This window comes from Lathyrus oleraceus, chromosome 2, assembly GCF_024323335.1.
Source record: "Lathyrus oleraceus cultivar Zhongwan6 chromosome 2, CAAS_Psat_ZW6_1.0, whole genome shotgun sequence".
NCBI lineage: Eukaryota > Viridiplantae > Streptophyta > Magnoliopsida > Fabales > Fabaceae > Lathyrus > Lathyrus oleraceus.
Window position 1 is genome coordinate 33,496,058 of NC_066580.1, and position 17,982 is coordinate 33,514,039.

At 29.3% G+C, this 17,982-nt stretch overlaps 2 protein-coding genes across 2 annotated transcripts; one reads left to right on the forward strand and one right to left on the reverse strand.

The window, feature by feature from the left end:
* Positions 1 to 3,301: 3,301 nt before the first annotated feature.
* Positions 3,302 to 3,664, forward strand: LOC127121786 (uncharacterized). The gene has a single exon (XM_051052221.1). The coding sequence runs from the start codon at positions 3,302 to 3,304 to the stop codon at positions 3,662 to 3,664; it is 363 nt and encodes a 120-aa protein (XP_050908178.1).
* A 1,909-nt stretch (positions 3,665 to 5,573) lies between these two features.
* On the reverse strand, positions 5,574 to 17,009 carry LOC127121787 (uncharacterized). Its single transcript, XM_051052222.1, has 5 exons — positions 16,916 to 17,009; positions 8,287 to 8,356; positions 7,651 to 7,950; positions 7,029 to 7,533; positions 5,574 to 6,911 (listed from the first exon to the last, which is right to left on the reverse strand). The coding sequence occupies exons 1-5, from the start codon at positions 17,007 to 17,009 to the stop codon at positions 5,574 to 5,576; spliced, it is 2,307 nt and encodes a 768-aa protein (XP_050908179.1).
* Positions 17,010 to 17,982: the final 973 nt, after the last annotated feature.

The following is a 17,982-nucleotide window of genomic DNA, read 5'->3' on the forward strand; positions in this document are numbered from 1 at the left end:
ATAGTGGATGTTCAATTTATTCAAACTATTAAGGTCAATTTAATTATCCAAGATATCAATTGAAACATTCCTCGTGGTTTATCCATTTTGCCTCCTCAAATTGTTAAATATACTTTGAAAATTAACTTGTCATTTGATAATACTATTATTGATAAACTCATTTGCAATTGCTCTACAAATGGTGATCTATCTTTTAAAGATGTTTATAATTATATGAGGAGGGATCACATTGAACCTTCTTGAACTAAATTCATTTGGTATCCCTACATACCACATGCTAAATCATTAGTGATTTAGAAACTAATGCATAATGTTATTGCAATAGACAATAAAACTTGATTTGAACGGATATGCATATGATTTCAAGATGCTCTCTATGTAATCATTTTATGGAAATTACAAACCACTTATTTATGATATGCAAGTACAGTTTACTTTTTTGGAATTGAATGAAATGATTCTTTGGTATTAACATTTATAGAACTACTTACGAAAACTTATTTAAACATATTGTTAGAAGTTAGAGTCCTCAAATTCAGAATTTGATAATGACTCTTATCATTATAATTATTTAGAAAACAAGGCATGCGAGAAATGATATTAGATTTCAAAATGCTAAATTGACTTTGATATAGACATTCTTCATGTTACAACTGGTCTATATACATCTACTTCTTTCAAGGACACACGTACTCTTTAATTTACAAATTTATAATTATTAAATTCTTTGACATCAAATGTCAACCCCCTTCTGTATATAAAATCATACATTTTAATTGATGTTTTTCTAGTAATAACTAGATTAAGTGCAACATGAATGAAACTTCAAGAGAAAATTGTGGAATATTAACTTATAATGGCATATTTAGGGATAATTTAAGAATATTCTTGGGAGTTTTCTCTGCTACGATTAGAGTTTTCACCTCCTTTCAAGCCGAATTTCATAAAATCATGATTGCTATCGATTATGCTAACAAAAAGAATTAGAGAGATCTTTGACTTGAAATTGGCTCAATACCGACCAATCATGCTTTTCTAATTTGAATGTAGTCCCTCGGTAACTTTTAATTAAATGAAAGAATATTTTGCACACTATATTCTCCTTTATATTCAATATATGTCACATTTTCAGAGAGGAAAATGCATATAAAGATAGATTACTTTATGGAGATTTTTTTTTATTATGACACTTGGTGAAATTGACTTACTATTTATGTTTTTGAAACTTTTTTAAGATATAGGGTGGGCATGTTCAACTATCATTTTTTTCTATCTTTCTGATGGGTTAGGTTTTATATCCCTTCATCCCTTTTTGTTTTTCTTTTTTATTTAATAATTTGCCTTTATTTAAAAAAGGCATACTATTTTCTCGATGCTTTTCTTCTAAAACATTTTCTCGATTCTTAAATCAGCTTGTTTTCAAAATAAAATAATATAAATATGAGTTAAAAATTATATTTTTTTAAATTTAGACAATTTCATAGTTAAAAATATTTTAAAAGAGTGTAGAAAAAGACATTTGAAAGAAAATCATTCCATTAAGATTGAAATAAAATCGATCACTAATATACTCTGAATGAATTATTTAGCTTATATAAAATTTATATGTAATTTAATCAAACACAATGAAATTTTCAAAAAAGATATGTCAAATAATTTATTGGCTGAAATTAGGCATGACAACGGGGCGACGATGGTTTTATCTTCCCCATATCCAAACATACATTTCAAATAATTTATATAATAAAATACTAAATAAACATCAATGTATGAAAAAAGTAATTAATATTCTAAACTATCAAAATCAAATATTTTAAATTATCAACAGGACATGTTCGGAGTGGGTACTAATTGTTGTAGGACCCTGTATTAGCTACCTTGCACTGCAAGTTACCTAGTATCTTCCTCATATGCTTCAGCTTTTCTAATGGTACACCACATATAGAGGAGCACTACAAACTAGAGAGTTAGTTATAGTTAGTTAGTTAGTTGAAGTTTGTTAGAGAAACTAACTTTTACACATACATATATCATGTAACTAACTTTCTTCAATCAATGAGATGACTTCATTTGTTCCCATTTTTAGCTACTTTTTTTTTGTTTTCTCTTAGATTTCATCATAGTAATGAAAAATTTCATGATCATTATTTTGTACAGTAGGATTTGTGATTTAGTTATGATCATGATTAACTAGTATTGTAGGTTCAAGTTCAACATCATTATCAAAATAGTATGTCCAAAAGGAATGGTTGAATTGGATTACAATATGGTAGAACATGTTCATGGTGGATAACATGTCTATATATGATTATGACTTTGGTATTTAGGTCTAGGATTACAATACCTTTGACACTTTGCTTGTATCCTAAGAAATATTTTTCTACCTCTAGAATCCAACTTGGTATGAACTTTTGGAAAAGAATAGTGACTTTAAATTTGGATTTGCAAAGAATAATCCAAGTGAATCTACTGTAATTATGAAGTCAAATGATAAAATGTTTATGAGTTTGAGTTACAAAATGAGTTAGTACCTGAACCACCATAAGTATTGAGAAGATATAATCGACTACCCAAAAGTCTAGTCATTTGTCAGACTTCATATGCCGTTTTTCAAAGAAAACAGCTGACCAAAAATTTTCAAGTATACTTAATTTTATTTAGAATTTTCTTTCATTAAAAAATCTCTCTACTTCACATCAACATTTTACTTTGTCTATCACCATTATTTCTGAGCCAGATAGTTACCAAGAAATAAGGAAGTATGATTGTTAGATCAAGGCATTGAACTCTGAGCTGGATGCTTTGAAGCACAACAAAAATTGGATTTTTTTATGTTCCACCTAGTATCAAGCCTATGATAAGCAAATTGGTTTACAAGGTAAAACACAAAGAATATAGGACTATAGAGAGGTACAAGGCTAGACCATTATCCAAAGGTTATAATCATGTTGAGGGGTTTGATTTGTTTGATAATTTTTCACATGTGGCAAAGATCACTACTGTGAGGACACTACTTGAATTGGAATCCATAAATTCCAAGAACTTGCATCAATTGGATATAAATAATGTATCTATAAATGGAGATTTACATGAAGATGTATACACGTCAATGCCACAAGGTGTTACTAGTCCAAAGTCAAATCAAGTATGCAAATTGTTGAAGTCACTCTATGGTTTAAGGCAAGCTAATAGAAAATGGTATAAAATTAACATCATTCTTAGTTAATCAATGATATAAATAATCTGGTTCAGATTATTCCCTCTTCACACTGAATAATGGTTCATATTTCAATGCACTACAATGTGTATGGATGATATCATTTTGGCTGGAAACTCCATGGATGAAATTGATAGATTGAAAACCAAACTTTATGTTGAATTTAAAATCAAATACTTTGGCAAGTTAAAGTACTTCATAAGAGTAGAAGTTTCTCATTCAAAAATTGAAATTATTATCTGTCAAAGAAAGTATTTCTTGAATTTGTTGAAAGACACATGTCTCTTTGAGTCTAAACCTGTCAAAACTCATATTGATCCATCTTTTAATTTGTATCAGGACACATACAAGCCTTTTGAAGATATTCTAAACTATAGAAGGTTAGATGGGAAGCTACTTTATCTCTTACCTACCAGGTCTGATAATTCCTTTAAATACATCAAATAACTAACTTTTTTTAATCAATGAGATATCTTCATTTGTTCCCATTTTCTCTACTTTTCTGGTTTTCTCTTTGATTTCATCATTGTAATGAGAAACTTCATGACTAATGTTGTCATTACTCATCTCATATCCATATTTTAAAATTGAGAAAAATTCAAACTCAAACTCGAACTCAGTCAAAGAGGATTTTTTCTGTCGAACTCGTGGTGGATTTAGACGAATAATTGCACGTACGAATATTTTTATCATGTCTAGTTGCAATTTCACTTTTTAAAGATGAATAAGTGGAATATTGTGGATTAGAATCTGCATCCCTACAATATAATATCCTTACATATCTATCAACGAGCTAGTTTAGAATTTAATTTATATACATTTGTAATGTAAATCCAATTAAATTGCATGTTAATATTTTTTATAATTTTTTAAAATAATTTTGTTATACATCAATAATATAATTTTTTTTATAAATGGATCCAACTAAATTTTTTACAAATATCATTTTATGATTTATATTTTATTATTATTATTATTATTATTATTATTATTATTATTATTATTATTATTATTATTATTATTATTATTATTATTATTATTCACATAGTCTTATTCTAATTTTCATCCTTTCACCAATTTCAAAAAATAAATACAAAAATTGAATTTAAAAGTACAATTAAAAATGTTAAAATCTTTAATTCAAATACCAAGTATATAATTTGAGAAGATGCATTATAGGTGAACCTTCTCCTGATATTGCCTTGCCATATTTGTTCACGCCACTTCAATTATCTATCTATTAAAATCAGTTACCACCAAACTATTTAAATTGCTCTTTCCTTAATATTAATTTACATTACCTAAAGGTTAAAAAAGTAAATGACTAATGTTTCAAGTTTTTTCCAATATAATCTACTACAAAGTGACATATGACCTCATTCCAGTCATTCATTTTTAAACTTCAACTTTCTCCATCTCATTCCAATCATTCATTTTTAAACTTCAACTTTCTCCATCCTCATTCTCTTCTTTTAATTCAAAATTTAAATCTCTTTCATAATTCTTTTTACCACACTTTTTCACTTTCATTATTAATTTTTTAACCCTTCATTTTCTTTTTCCCTTTTTATTTTTTTCTAAGTTTCAACTATCTTTCTATTAAAACTAACTACCACCAAACTATTTAAATTGCTCTTTCCTTTATACTAATTTACACTAATAAAATATTAAAAAAATAAATAACTAATGTCTCAATTACATATGACCTCATCCCAATCGTTATAATTATAATATATGATTATCATATTAATATTTATTGGTGTATAAATGTAAACAATATTTGCATTCAATTTTATTTTTACAACAAATTTTATCAATTCTATTTATTTATTATTATTTAAAATATTAATTAATCTATTTATAAAATTTAATAAAATTAAGAATTTATTTTATAAAATTACATAATACTTAATAGTCAGACACACAAATAACTTTCCATCTCACATATCTTTCTTAAAAAAATATCTAAGAATTCAGTTGGTAGGACACGTCACATAAAATAAAATAAAAAATAAAAAAATAGAAAAAAAAACAAAAGAGACAGATTCGGTTGATCAAATCCACCTAGGAGTAAAATTGAAGAATTTTGAAATGATGATGATGGAATATATATATATATATATATATATATATATATATATATATATATATATATATATATATATATATATATATATATATATATATATATATATATATATATATATATATATATATATATATATATATATATAATTTTAATGATTAAAAATGACAAACAAAAGATAAAATTATATATTAACCAAATGAAGTACTAAAAAGTTCAAAGGTATTGTTTAAACTACTAACACCATTTCTTACAACTTATATTATCTAACTACATAAAAAGAGCCTTCCTACGAACACTTTTTGAAGCAAAATCGTCTACTAAGTCTTCATATTTTATTGTCTCCAAAATATCATTTTCAATAGCTATTAATGCCAATCCATTAAGCCTTTCTTGTGACATGGTAGACCGCAAGTAAGTCTTTAACAACTTCAATTTTGAAAAACTTCTTTCTGCAGAAGCAACTATCACAGGAATAGTCAATAAGATTCTATATGCAATAACTGTATTAGGAACACAATCCAAGCCTTTTAAAAATAATAATATATCAGTAGGTCTTATGGTTTCTTCATGCAACATTTCTCTTAGTAACTTCAACTCTGCAAAAAATTCATTCTCATCAATATCAGATTGCTCATTATGTTTCAATGCCTGCTCAAAGTTAGTACAACAAGACTTCAAAGCTGCATCATCTAATGATTGTAACTTGTGAGAAGTAAACAAGAAACCAAAAATACTTTCATACTCTTGGTATTGCTCAAACCTCTTATTAAGAGAAACAACAGCTTGATCAACAAGGTAAAGAAAATAATTAACCCTGAATGATTCTTCTTCTGATAGCTCGACTGATGGGATATTCAAATTCTCATCAAATTGCCTTTTTCTTTTAATTATACGCCTTTGAGAAAATATTGGGACAATATTCAATTCCACCGCAATTTCCTTAGTGTTAATCAATACCTTATAAAAACCCGTTTCTCTATATCCCTCAAAATACGAAATCAACCCCTTAATTTTTTGCATAGCAACATCAATAAGCATATCATTTTCCTGTAAAAGCTTGCTAACAGAATTAATTGCAGATAATATTTCAAACCAAATAATTATAGCCATCAAAAACTCAAAATCACCAAGCTTATTTGTTGCTAAGGATTTAGCTTCATTTTGTATTTTAGGATCAAGATCATTTTCTGACACTTCAAGCAAAGCTTCTGTAAATTCTAACATTTGAGTTCTTATAGCTTTGACACTTTCTACACGACTCTCCCAACGAGTGGATGACAATGATTTTGGAGTCAACCCTTTTACATTATCTTTCAAATTTTGCCATCTCTTAGTAGAATTGGCAAAAATTATATAAATGCGTTGAACAACTCCAAAAAAATTCCTAGCTTTAATACAAGAGTTAGTCATATCACACAATGCCAAATTAAGACTATGACAACCACAAGGAGTATAAAAGGCTCTCGGATTTATGTCTAAAAATCTCTTTTGCACACCTTGGTGTTTTCCTTTCACATTGGACCCATTATCATAACATTGCCCTCTCACGTCAAATAGGTCGAGACCAAGTTCTTTCAATTCATTTTGTGAAACATCAAAAAGCCCCTGACCACTTGTATCATTCACATTCAAAAATCCTTAAAATGATTCCTCAATACTAACAGAAGCTGAAGAAATATCCACATATCTTATTATCAAAGACATCTACTCTTGGTGACTAACATCAGGAGTACAATCAAGTATCACTGAAAAATACTTTGTCTGTTTGATTTTTCTAATGATTTCAATTGTAATCGCAGAACCAAGCAATGAAATCAACTCATTCTGTATATTATGCCCAAGATAATGAATATGAACTTTTTGAGTTGTAACACGTCTAACATGTTCTTGGATGATGGGGTCAAATTCAGCTAACATTTCAATCAAACCCAAAAAGTTTTCATTGCTATCTTCGTACAATTTCTCCTTAGAACCACGAAAGGCTAAATTATGTTTAGCAAGAAATTTCACTATTGAAATAACTCTTTTTAAAACATTTTTCCAATAATCCTTTTCTTTCTCAATTAATCTTTGAGTTGTTTTATCAATAGTTTGAAATTTTTGTAGCCTTTTGCGATACTCATACCAAGTAGTCATATTTTTAACATGTTTCATGCCTAACTCGTGCTCTTTAATTCCTTCACCAACATGTACCCAATCACTATAACCCTCATTTGCTAATTGTCCCCTAACAATCCCATTTTTAAAAATTTTACAACAAAAACAAAATACTCTATCAAGCTCTTTCGAATAAACAAGTCAATCTCTATCACACACCTCTCCATTTGCTAAAGCTCTATTATACAAATTAGCCGTAAAACGTCTTTTCAAACTATCTCTAGGACACTTCAGAATAGAATTATCTCTTTTAGGACCTTTCACAACCAATAAATCAATCAGTTTAGGTTGAAGACGATCCCAATTTCTTGGATCAAATATATCATAATCAACATTATCATCATCATCATCATCATCGGCATCATCATCATTATTAACTTCATCAACAATTGGCACACTATCAAGATTATCATTTTCAATGGGCACACTATTAAGATTATCATTTTCAATGGGCACACTATCAAGATTATCATTTTCAATGGGCACACTATCAAGATTATCATTTTTAATGGGCACATTATCAAGATTATCATTTTCAATGGACACACTATCAAGATTATCATTTTCAATGGGCACACTATCAAGATTATCATTTTCAATAGGAACACTATCAAGATTATCATTTTCAATAGGCAAACTATCAATATTATCAACATAACGACTTTCACTTGAAACTTGTGGTTCTTTGATTAAAAATTTATCAAGAGCTCCTACTTGAGATTGAATTAACTCTTCAATTTTTTTTCTTTTTCTTACGTTTATCATTTCCACATTCAAATTTTCTATTCTTATGAGGCATCTTAGGAGGCATAATAAGAAAAACCTGAAATTTCTCACAATGTCTTTTGTGTCCGTCGATGATCTACTAATTATCCTGTTGTGAAATTGTGTTCCTAATCAATAACAAAAAAAATCAATTACATTAAATAAAAGAAATTATAAATTAATCATCAAAAAATAATTAAATCATGGAGAAAATACTTTAATTAATATTCAATTATATTTTATTATGTTGTGTTCTTCTCTAATATAGCACCATAAAAAATTAATAATTATAAATTAAAAGCAAATTATAAATTAATAGTAAGAAAATAAATTATATTTAATTAAATAAATTATAAATTAATCATACAAAATATCAATACTAATACATACTAATTTTGCTTTGAAAGATTCCAAATTGCAATTTGGTCTTATGAGAAAAAGTAGGTATAATAATCGTCACCAACACCAACACCAACAGTATTCTTGTTTTGAATTTTGATATTACTGAGTAGTATATACAGTATACTAGTATCACATTTCACCCTAAAATTTTATTTATTTATATATTATAATCTTATAAAGAACACAAGTTACCCTCATTTCCACCCTAAAATCTAAAATCAATATTGATACCGGAACTAAAATAGGATTTCACCCTAAAATTTAAAATAAATATAAAATTACTATTTTTTCTACCTTCAAAATCAAATAATCACAATAAAAATAAATAGAAAGTAACTAATTGAATAAACTAACCTGATAAAAGAGAGTATTGAAAAGGAAAAATAAGATTTTTTTTCTAGTTTCAAACAGCTCTAACAGAGAAAGAGAGAAGAGAATATCGTTTGAGATGAGAGAGAAGTGAGAACGTGTGAGAAAGGAGAAAAAAACCTTTGGTTTCCAAATATCCTATTTTTCAGCATTTAATATTTTATTTATTATATGTGATACAAAAATATTTTTATTTATTAATTTTTTTATATTTACTAATAATAGTTAATTTGAGGCCCCACAAAAAGTGAGGCATTGTGCTACTGCACAGCTTGCACATGAAAAGAATCGGCCATATATATATATATATATATATATATATATATATATATATATATATATATATATATATATATATATATATATATATATATATATATATATATATATATATATATATATATCTTTTTACAGGGAAAATACCAAAAGACCTCTATATGTTGTTATCTATTTTTTAATTTATTTAATAGCATTAAAAATAATGGTTAAAAGATGTTAAAACCCTCCCTTGCATCTAGGTTTTGTATTATTACTCTTTTTTCCTTTATTTTTTATTTTTTTATAAATAAAATATTTAGATTTGGCTCATAAGCCCATTTGAATATTTTATAACTATAGATAGTTTTAGGTTTAAATGTGAATTAATTATTTTTTATTATTATAAATAATTTAAAAGAGATGGTGCATTGATAGTGTAAATTATTTTTATATTTCAATCAATAACAATTATATATTTCGTCAAGTCGGCTCATAAATTTTAAATTATGTATATAATTTGACACTTTAAAATATTTTGATTTGATATATATAACTAACTCGTCATTGGTTTTGTTTGACTTTTCAAAAAATCATTTGGTAAGTATTATGTTAGTAGAACACAGTCTGACATTAATTTCGGTGATATTAAATTAAGTTGTTAGTGAGATATACTATGCCCTAGGAAGATATATATCAGAGCCATTAAACTTTTTTAATAAAGAGTCGATAAATAGAATCGGAGTTCTGATATCAATTGAAGGTGAATGAAACACAAAAAAGGGGAATTTGAATTGGGTTTATGGATTTAAAAAATTCTGTCATCCAGTATACCATACAACAAAGATAAAGATAAAGATAATAACACAAGTATTTTTATTTTGGTTCGCTGTTAAGGAAGTTACGTCTAGTCCACCCACCTAAGTGATTTTGCATTCTCAATAAGAACTTAATCAAATAATCAAATTGATTACAATAAACTCAAACACACACAATTTAAGATTTCTTGAGAAATTTTGACTATACCCTAGTCTCTTAAGAAAAATAACTCAAAGAATAATTGTCAATGATTTCTTGATAATTTTAACTACACTTAGTCTCTCAAGGAAATTAACCAAAGGTTAAGATAAACAAGATTTGTGGATACAAGTTTCTTCAAAAAGCAGGTACACAAGTTTAAATCAAATATTACACTTAACAAAAATATTCAAGGAAAATGTTCTAAGTGTATGAGTGTGAGAAATACTTTATTTATTTTTCTACTTCACATATGCTCTTTGAGTGTATGTGTTGATATATATATATATATATATATATATATATATATATATATATATATATATATATATATATATATATATATATATATATATATATATATATATATATATATATATAATATATATATATATATATATATATATATATATATATATATATATATATATATATATATATATATATCAGTTCATCTCTATTCCAATCTTAAAAAGACCTCTTTATGTAGGAATAAATAGATTCGTTGGAGGGTGCAGTTGGAATATCCACAATGTAATCGTTGTATGAAGGTCACTTCATATTGCAACATTAGAGTGACGCTTGTAGTAGATAATTTCTGAGGATGATGGAACGTGAGAATCTTCTTTTGTACAAAGTACAATACTTTACATAAAAAGTATTTTTTTTTTCTTTTGTACTTCAGTCACATTAATAGTTGTTGACTTTTGGATTTAAATCTTCTAGTCAGAGGCTTCTTATACAAGTTAATGAAGCTTGACTAGAGTTCAAAGTTTGTCTTCATAATTTGGTGAGGCTTCAGAGTCTTTGGAGTAAAGTTCTGAGAATTTTAGATGCTGGTAGTCACAACTTTTATCGGAGTCTATCTGGATGGTTTTTGTTCAGAAATGTTGACTTGACAAGACATAGTTGACTTCTTTGTAAACATGCTTTTAATTTTATCTTTTAGTTCAAACTCTGGATGTCTTCAGAGTCAAAATCTATTTTCTATTTTCTGTATACTTATCAAAATAGTTAGAGTACAAATTATTATCTATACTTTTTTATCATCAAAATTCAAGGATAGTTGTAGGATCAAATTTGTTCCAACAATCTCCCCCTTTTTGATGATGACAAATTCATATAATTTGATGAGCAATTTTTACTTGGTTAATCGTATTTATAAAACATCAGAGATAGGTTTGTAAGCTCCCCTTGAATTTTATACTTATAAAAGTTTTCTTAGTTTCTTCAGAGTGAGGTTTGTAAGTTCCTCCCGAGTTGAGACTTTAGAAAAAAATTATTGTCCAACTTGATTTTAGCATTGTTTGGGTTTTATTAGGGCTACAAGATATATCAAAATCATATTTATTTTTCCCCCTTTGTCATCAATCAAAAATATTAATAAAAACGAAATAGAATAACTGAAAGTAAATGCAAAACAAAGAGTAAAAATAAGAGAAAAGTAAAACAAATTGATAATAAGAAAAAAATATAAAAGAAGGTAAAAAAACAAGAAGACGGGAATAAAAGAAAATAGGGAAAGGAGAAACTAGAGAAGAGAGGGTTCAACACTAGAGTTGTCTCAAGCTATTTCGAGCTTCAGACTCCAATGAGTATCTACGGCCTCAGTTAACCCAGCTTTCTGCATGTTCTCAACAATTCCTTCTTGTAGGAAAAAATTCATAAGGAACTCTTTCAAAAGTAATGAGAAAAAATATTTCCTCGTGAGAGGCAATAATCTTTTTATACAAAAAGTTGAAGATAGTGAGGGGAAGGTTGATCTTAGTTCTCGACAAGATGAAGAAGATAAGATGCTTGTCATCACAAGGAGTGTTCCCAAAGAATCTTTATATGGCTGAATATTTGACAATAATAGTTGATGCAAGATTTTTGCCTTGAGAAGAAGAGAGGGGTCATTTGCCAGATTATGATTGGTGGCAAGGATCTTGTCTGGAGTGACTTCAAGGAAGGGACTTGTTCTTAGGTACATGTCCATATGAACCCCGGTTTCCTTGCATAAGATTGCCTTAACAATTAGAGGAAGAGTTAGAGTGATGGGAATTCCAAAAACATTAGACTTAATGCATGAAATAGCTTGTCTAAGCTGCAAGAGGGATACATTTATCCAAAATTCTCTTATGAGAATGGGATAGATTGGTCCATTTAGCATGTTGAAGTAATTCTCCCATTTCTAGGAACAAACGTGACTGAGAAGATCAAGACCATGATTCTTGAATTCATTGAAGTCAACAAATTTTTCAGAAGCTATGGTAAGAGGACAGGAAACTCCACATACTAAAGACATTTTGAGATTTTGAAAGAAGTAAGAAAGATAAAAAAAAATTAGAAAGAGATTAACAAATGCAATATAAGATGAAAATAAAAGAGCTAAGGAGGAGTTTAAATAGAGAGGGAAAACGGAGTTAAAATGTTTTAGGAGGGAGTAGGTAGAAGCTTAAACAAAACAGACTCAACAGTTACTAATGCATACTACATTAATAACATTTAAACCAAGACACACAACGGGGCACACTTTTCATAAGCTATAATTATAGATAATTGAAAAGACCAAAAATAAGACATTTAAAAATACATTAAATAAAACTATTTTGAAAAGGGAAATAAATGTTTGAAAAACACACGCAATCTGACAATGGGAAGTGAGTGAAAAGATTTTCTCTTGAACCAAGAAAAATTATCCCAATGGGCCACATCAACCATTCAAATTACTTTAACGTAGGTTAATTGTCTTACTTTAGAGCCATGCATAAATACTTGATTTACCACCATTAATATCTGGAACTCGGAGTCCATAAGACAGAAAATCGCATAAGGGTTCTAACTTAGGACCTTCTTACCAGAGAACTTTCTAACTTCAAAGGGCCAACTAGTTCAGAGCCAATATATCTCAGAGCCATATTTTGACTTTCTAGAGTCTAATCATATTAAAAAATATTTTATTTTATTCTGGACAAAGTTCTATATTCATATTTATCCGAATAAAATCAAATTTATTTTCAGCAAGGGATTTTATGAAGATATTAGCCCATTGATTGTCTGTATTTATTAATAACACCTTTCTGAACATAATATCTTATAAAACGATGTTTGATTTCAATATGTTTATCTCTGGAGAATAAAATAAGATTCTTTGATAAATAAATTGCATAAGTATTATCACAAAGAATGGGAATGTTACTCTCATATAGTCAATAATATTCTAGTTGACTTTTCATCTAGAGAAACTAAGAGTTGCAACCAGATGCTATAGTGTATTCAGCCTCTGTTGTTGATAATTCTATTGTTAATTTCCTTTTGTTGGACCAAGAAATAAGACTGCCACCTAGAAACTGGCAGCTTCCGCTGGTGCTCATCCTTTCTAGTTTGTCTCCAGCATAGTCAGCATCAGATTAACCTACTAACTTGTAATATTTGGATTATCTATAAAAATAACTCAAGGTTAGTAGTATAATTCAGATATCTAAAGATCTTCTTAACAGTTGCTAAATGAGATTCTCTAGGATCTGATTGGTATCTAGCACAAAGACATACATTGAATAAAATATCAGGTCTAGAAGTTGTCAAGTATAAGAGAGATCCAATCATACCTCTATATACTTGTTTGCTTTCATGTTTATCCAGAATGCATGTTGGACACATTAGAGTCTTTTACACTCTGACAAGTCAAACTTTTTCAAAAGTTCCTTTGTATATTTGCTTTGATGGATATATGTTCCTTCTAAATTTTGGTTGATTTGAATCCTCATAAAGAACTTTAATTCTCCCATCATACTCGTCTCAAATTCTTCCTGCATAAACTTTGAGAATTCTTTGCAAAGAGTAGCATTAGCAGAACCAAAAATAATATCATTAACATAAATTTGCACAACTAATATATCATTTTTGAATGTCTTGTAAAACAGGGTTGTATCTACCTTCCCACTTGTAAAATCATTTTCCAAAAGAAATTTTTTTAGTCTTTCATATCATGCTCTAAGAGCTTTTTTTACCATACATAGATTTCTTGATTTTGCAAACAAAATCAAGGTTTTTGAGATTTTCAAAACCAGGAGATTAATGTACATAAACTTCTTTAGTAATGTAGTAATTCAGAAATGCACTCTTAACATCCATCTGATATAGAAAGATGTTATAATTTAAAACAAAGGAAATTAAGAGACGAATGGACTTTAACTTGGCCACTGGTGCAAAGGTTTCAGTATAGTTAATTCCCTCTTGTTGACTATAGCCTTGTGAAACCAGTCTGGCTTTGTTTCTTACCACTTTTCCTTGCTCATTTAGCTTGTTTCTGAAGACCCATTTGGTTCCTATAACATGGGTTCCCTTAGGTTTAGGCACAAGATCCCATACATCATTTCTGGAGAATTGATTCAGCCCTTCTTGCACAGCCAGAATCCAGTATGCGTTAAGAAGTGCTTCATCAATAGAAGCATGTTCTATTAAAGACATTAATCCTAGAAGCATTTCTTTAGAAGGTTTAAATGAAGATCTAGTTCTTATGGAAGTGAAGAACTTTGCCTTTGTTTCCTCGGAGACACTGATGAGACAGCAACTTTTGATTCAGATTGAGCAGGTTTGTGTTGATATTCTTTAGAGTCTTTTACTTCAGATTCCTTGCCTTCAGAATCTGAGTAGCTAATTTCCAGATCTACAAACTTTTCAATTATCTTTGACTTTTCAAATTCAAGCTTATCATCAAACTTAACACGAATTAATTCCTAAAAAATTCTTGTTTTAGTGTTATATACTTCATAGCCTTTTAGGTATTCAGAGTATCCTAACATGATACACTTCTGTGTTTTTGAATCAAACTTGTTTAAACTCTCTTTAGTATTCAGAATAAAACAAGAACATTCAAAAGGGTGGAAATATGAAATGTTGGGTTTTTTTGTTTTTCCACAGTTCATAAGGATTCTTACCCATAATAGGTCTTATAGAGATCCTTTTCACAATGAAACATGTTGTGTTAATTACTTCTTCCCAAAAATACTTTGCAATATTTGTTTCATTGATCATGGTTCTGGTAATTTCTTGTAATGTTCTATTCTTCCTCTCTACAACTCCATTATCCTAAGGATTTCTAAGGCGAGAGAAATCATGTGAAGTTCCATGTTCATGAAAATGCTTTTCAAAATATTTATTTTCAAATTCTCGACCATGATCACTTATGACTTTAACAATCTTAAAGACTTTCTCATTTTGTACTTGGGAGTATAAGGAAGCTGTCATACCCCGATTTTGTCCGGGCAATTTAAATTTTTTATTAATTTGATTTTGTTTTCAAATTGCACCAATTGTACAACATAACATGTATTGCATCATGAATAAGACCTAAAATATCAGTCGGAATAAATTCTAGAATATACAGACAAATTGGTTAATCATTCCTCAAGCACGTGCAAAATCAGCGTGTAAAAAGTTTCGAAATCAAGCATGCAGACGTCAGTATTATTAATCTACGGTTCGCGTAGTTTAACCTGGTGTGCTCATTATATTTTTCGACGACTTTTTCAGCTGCATTTTAATCTGTCTGAGCCTTTTAACCTGTGAAAATTTATTTCAAAATTAAAGGAAACGCTGTATTTTTTCAATAAGTATATTTTGTGCTGATCATTTTAGTGCGTCCGAATTTAATTTTTCGAGCAAATTTTTGCCCAACTTTTATTCATTTTTAGTCGTTTTAATTTTGTTCTTTTATCAAAATAATCATAATATTTAAATAGGAATTTCCATGTCTTCATTTTATTTTTATCATGTTTATTTAAGAAGTTGTGGATTTTATTTGAATTAATTGATTTAATCCCATTTAAGTCAATTAAATCATCTAAAAAGGGCAACTTTGCCATTTTAAATTATTTGTGTTTCTTTGGTTCAATCCAAGTCATCGATTCAAATTAATCAACGGCCAATATTTGTTATCCGTGTCCATTTCTATCATCCAATAAATAAATAAAATTCAAATTAATTGAGTATTAATAATGGGAAAAAAATCCTCTCATGTTGGTTGCTGGCAGCCAACGAATTTAGGGGGATTGTTGAAAGAAAAGAATCTAGCTCCCCTCTATCCAAGAGCCACGTGGCACGTCGCTATTGAAAAAAAAACGGTTTTGGCAACCGATGGTCATTCAAACGAGGCCTTAGAAAAGGGCCTCACATGCTCATTTAAGGAGGACAACTGGTAACGGTAAAAAAGCAGGAGAGAGGACACAAAAAAAGGATAATAAAAAAATTCCTCAAAAACTTTTGAAGGAAGACTCTGGACCGTTCTTCCTTCTGCCCACACACCACTCTCTCTATCTCAACGCTCCACTGAAAAAGAAAAAAAAACGAAAACCGAAAAAAGACCCAATCGTCTTCTTCTTTCCACCATCAACCGAAAACCCTTTCGTCTTCTCCCCAAGCATCTACCCGCTCCTCCTCCCGTCTTCTTCACAACCCAATCGCACCACCTCCATCAATGTTTTCCTTTCATCTCCCCCTTCGCGCGAACCGCCCTTCCGCCGGATCCTCTTCTCACCCAAAAACGACTCTACGCCGGAAATCATCACCCACGTCGCCGGCGAACCCTTTAAAACCACCACACTTCAAACGACCAAAACTTCCTCCATCTGTGTTTCCTTCAACCTACTCCATTACACCACCTCCGCGCCTCTCTTCCTCAATGCAAAAACCGCTCCGTCGGCGATTCGACCCTCGAACACCCTTCCGAGCATCTCCGCAACCACCACTCTCCATCTCCAACCACCACACCACACGATTGTGTTTCACATAACAAGCTTGTTGGAAACCACCTCAAGACAAACTCTCAACGACCGTACCGTGAAACATTACGACTTCTCCGACGAGCATCCCTTTCTCAAACACACAAAGCTCCGCGACGAATCAACCATTTTCGTCTGAAAACTGGTTTATTCGCGACTATTCAACAACTTCCAGCAAACTCCTAAACGGTGGTAACGTTTCAAAGTAATTATTCTGCTGCACTTTGGCTTGTCACTCTATTTTTCCCAGTTTTGGTTCGGTTTACTCCACTAGTGGTTGATTTAAGTGTGTATTTTGTTTATTTGATATTTAAACTTTTGATATAAAATAAGCCTCGATTTCGACTAGCTTATGCCCTCTGTTATATTCGTTTCTTGTTATCTTGGTGTTTTGCAATCAAGTGTTTTGGTGTGGTCCGTCCGGATTCGAAAGATGTGTGGTTTAGGAGGTTCAATTGACAAGTTATTTTGATACTATGATAACTTGTAAGATCCATACATATACATGTTGAATTGTTGTTGGAAAAATCATTCTACTTACATTAGGCTTGGATTTGCTTTGGGTGCATATGTATAATTGTTTTTATGTTGAAAAGAGTACATGTATTAATGGCTTAATTTTATGTCATGAATGTTCAAATAGGATATCAGTTTTAGAGTTGTGATTGATTTTGTTTTAGAAATGCATCCTCTTGGTTTAGTCTTCTAGTTATTATTAATTTACTTTTATTTTAGTGGTAAGGTTTTCATTGTTTTGGATGGGTCGTAAGGACCATATTTGACATGTTTGGTCTCTAAAACTTTTCATTTTTATGTTCTAGTTGATTAATTAATGATTACCTTTATTGATTAAATTTATTAATTACATTTGATTATTTTATTAATGATCGATTTAACTTGTTGATCAAATAATCTTGATACTCACTTTTAATTAACTTAATTAATTA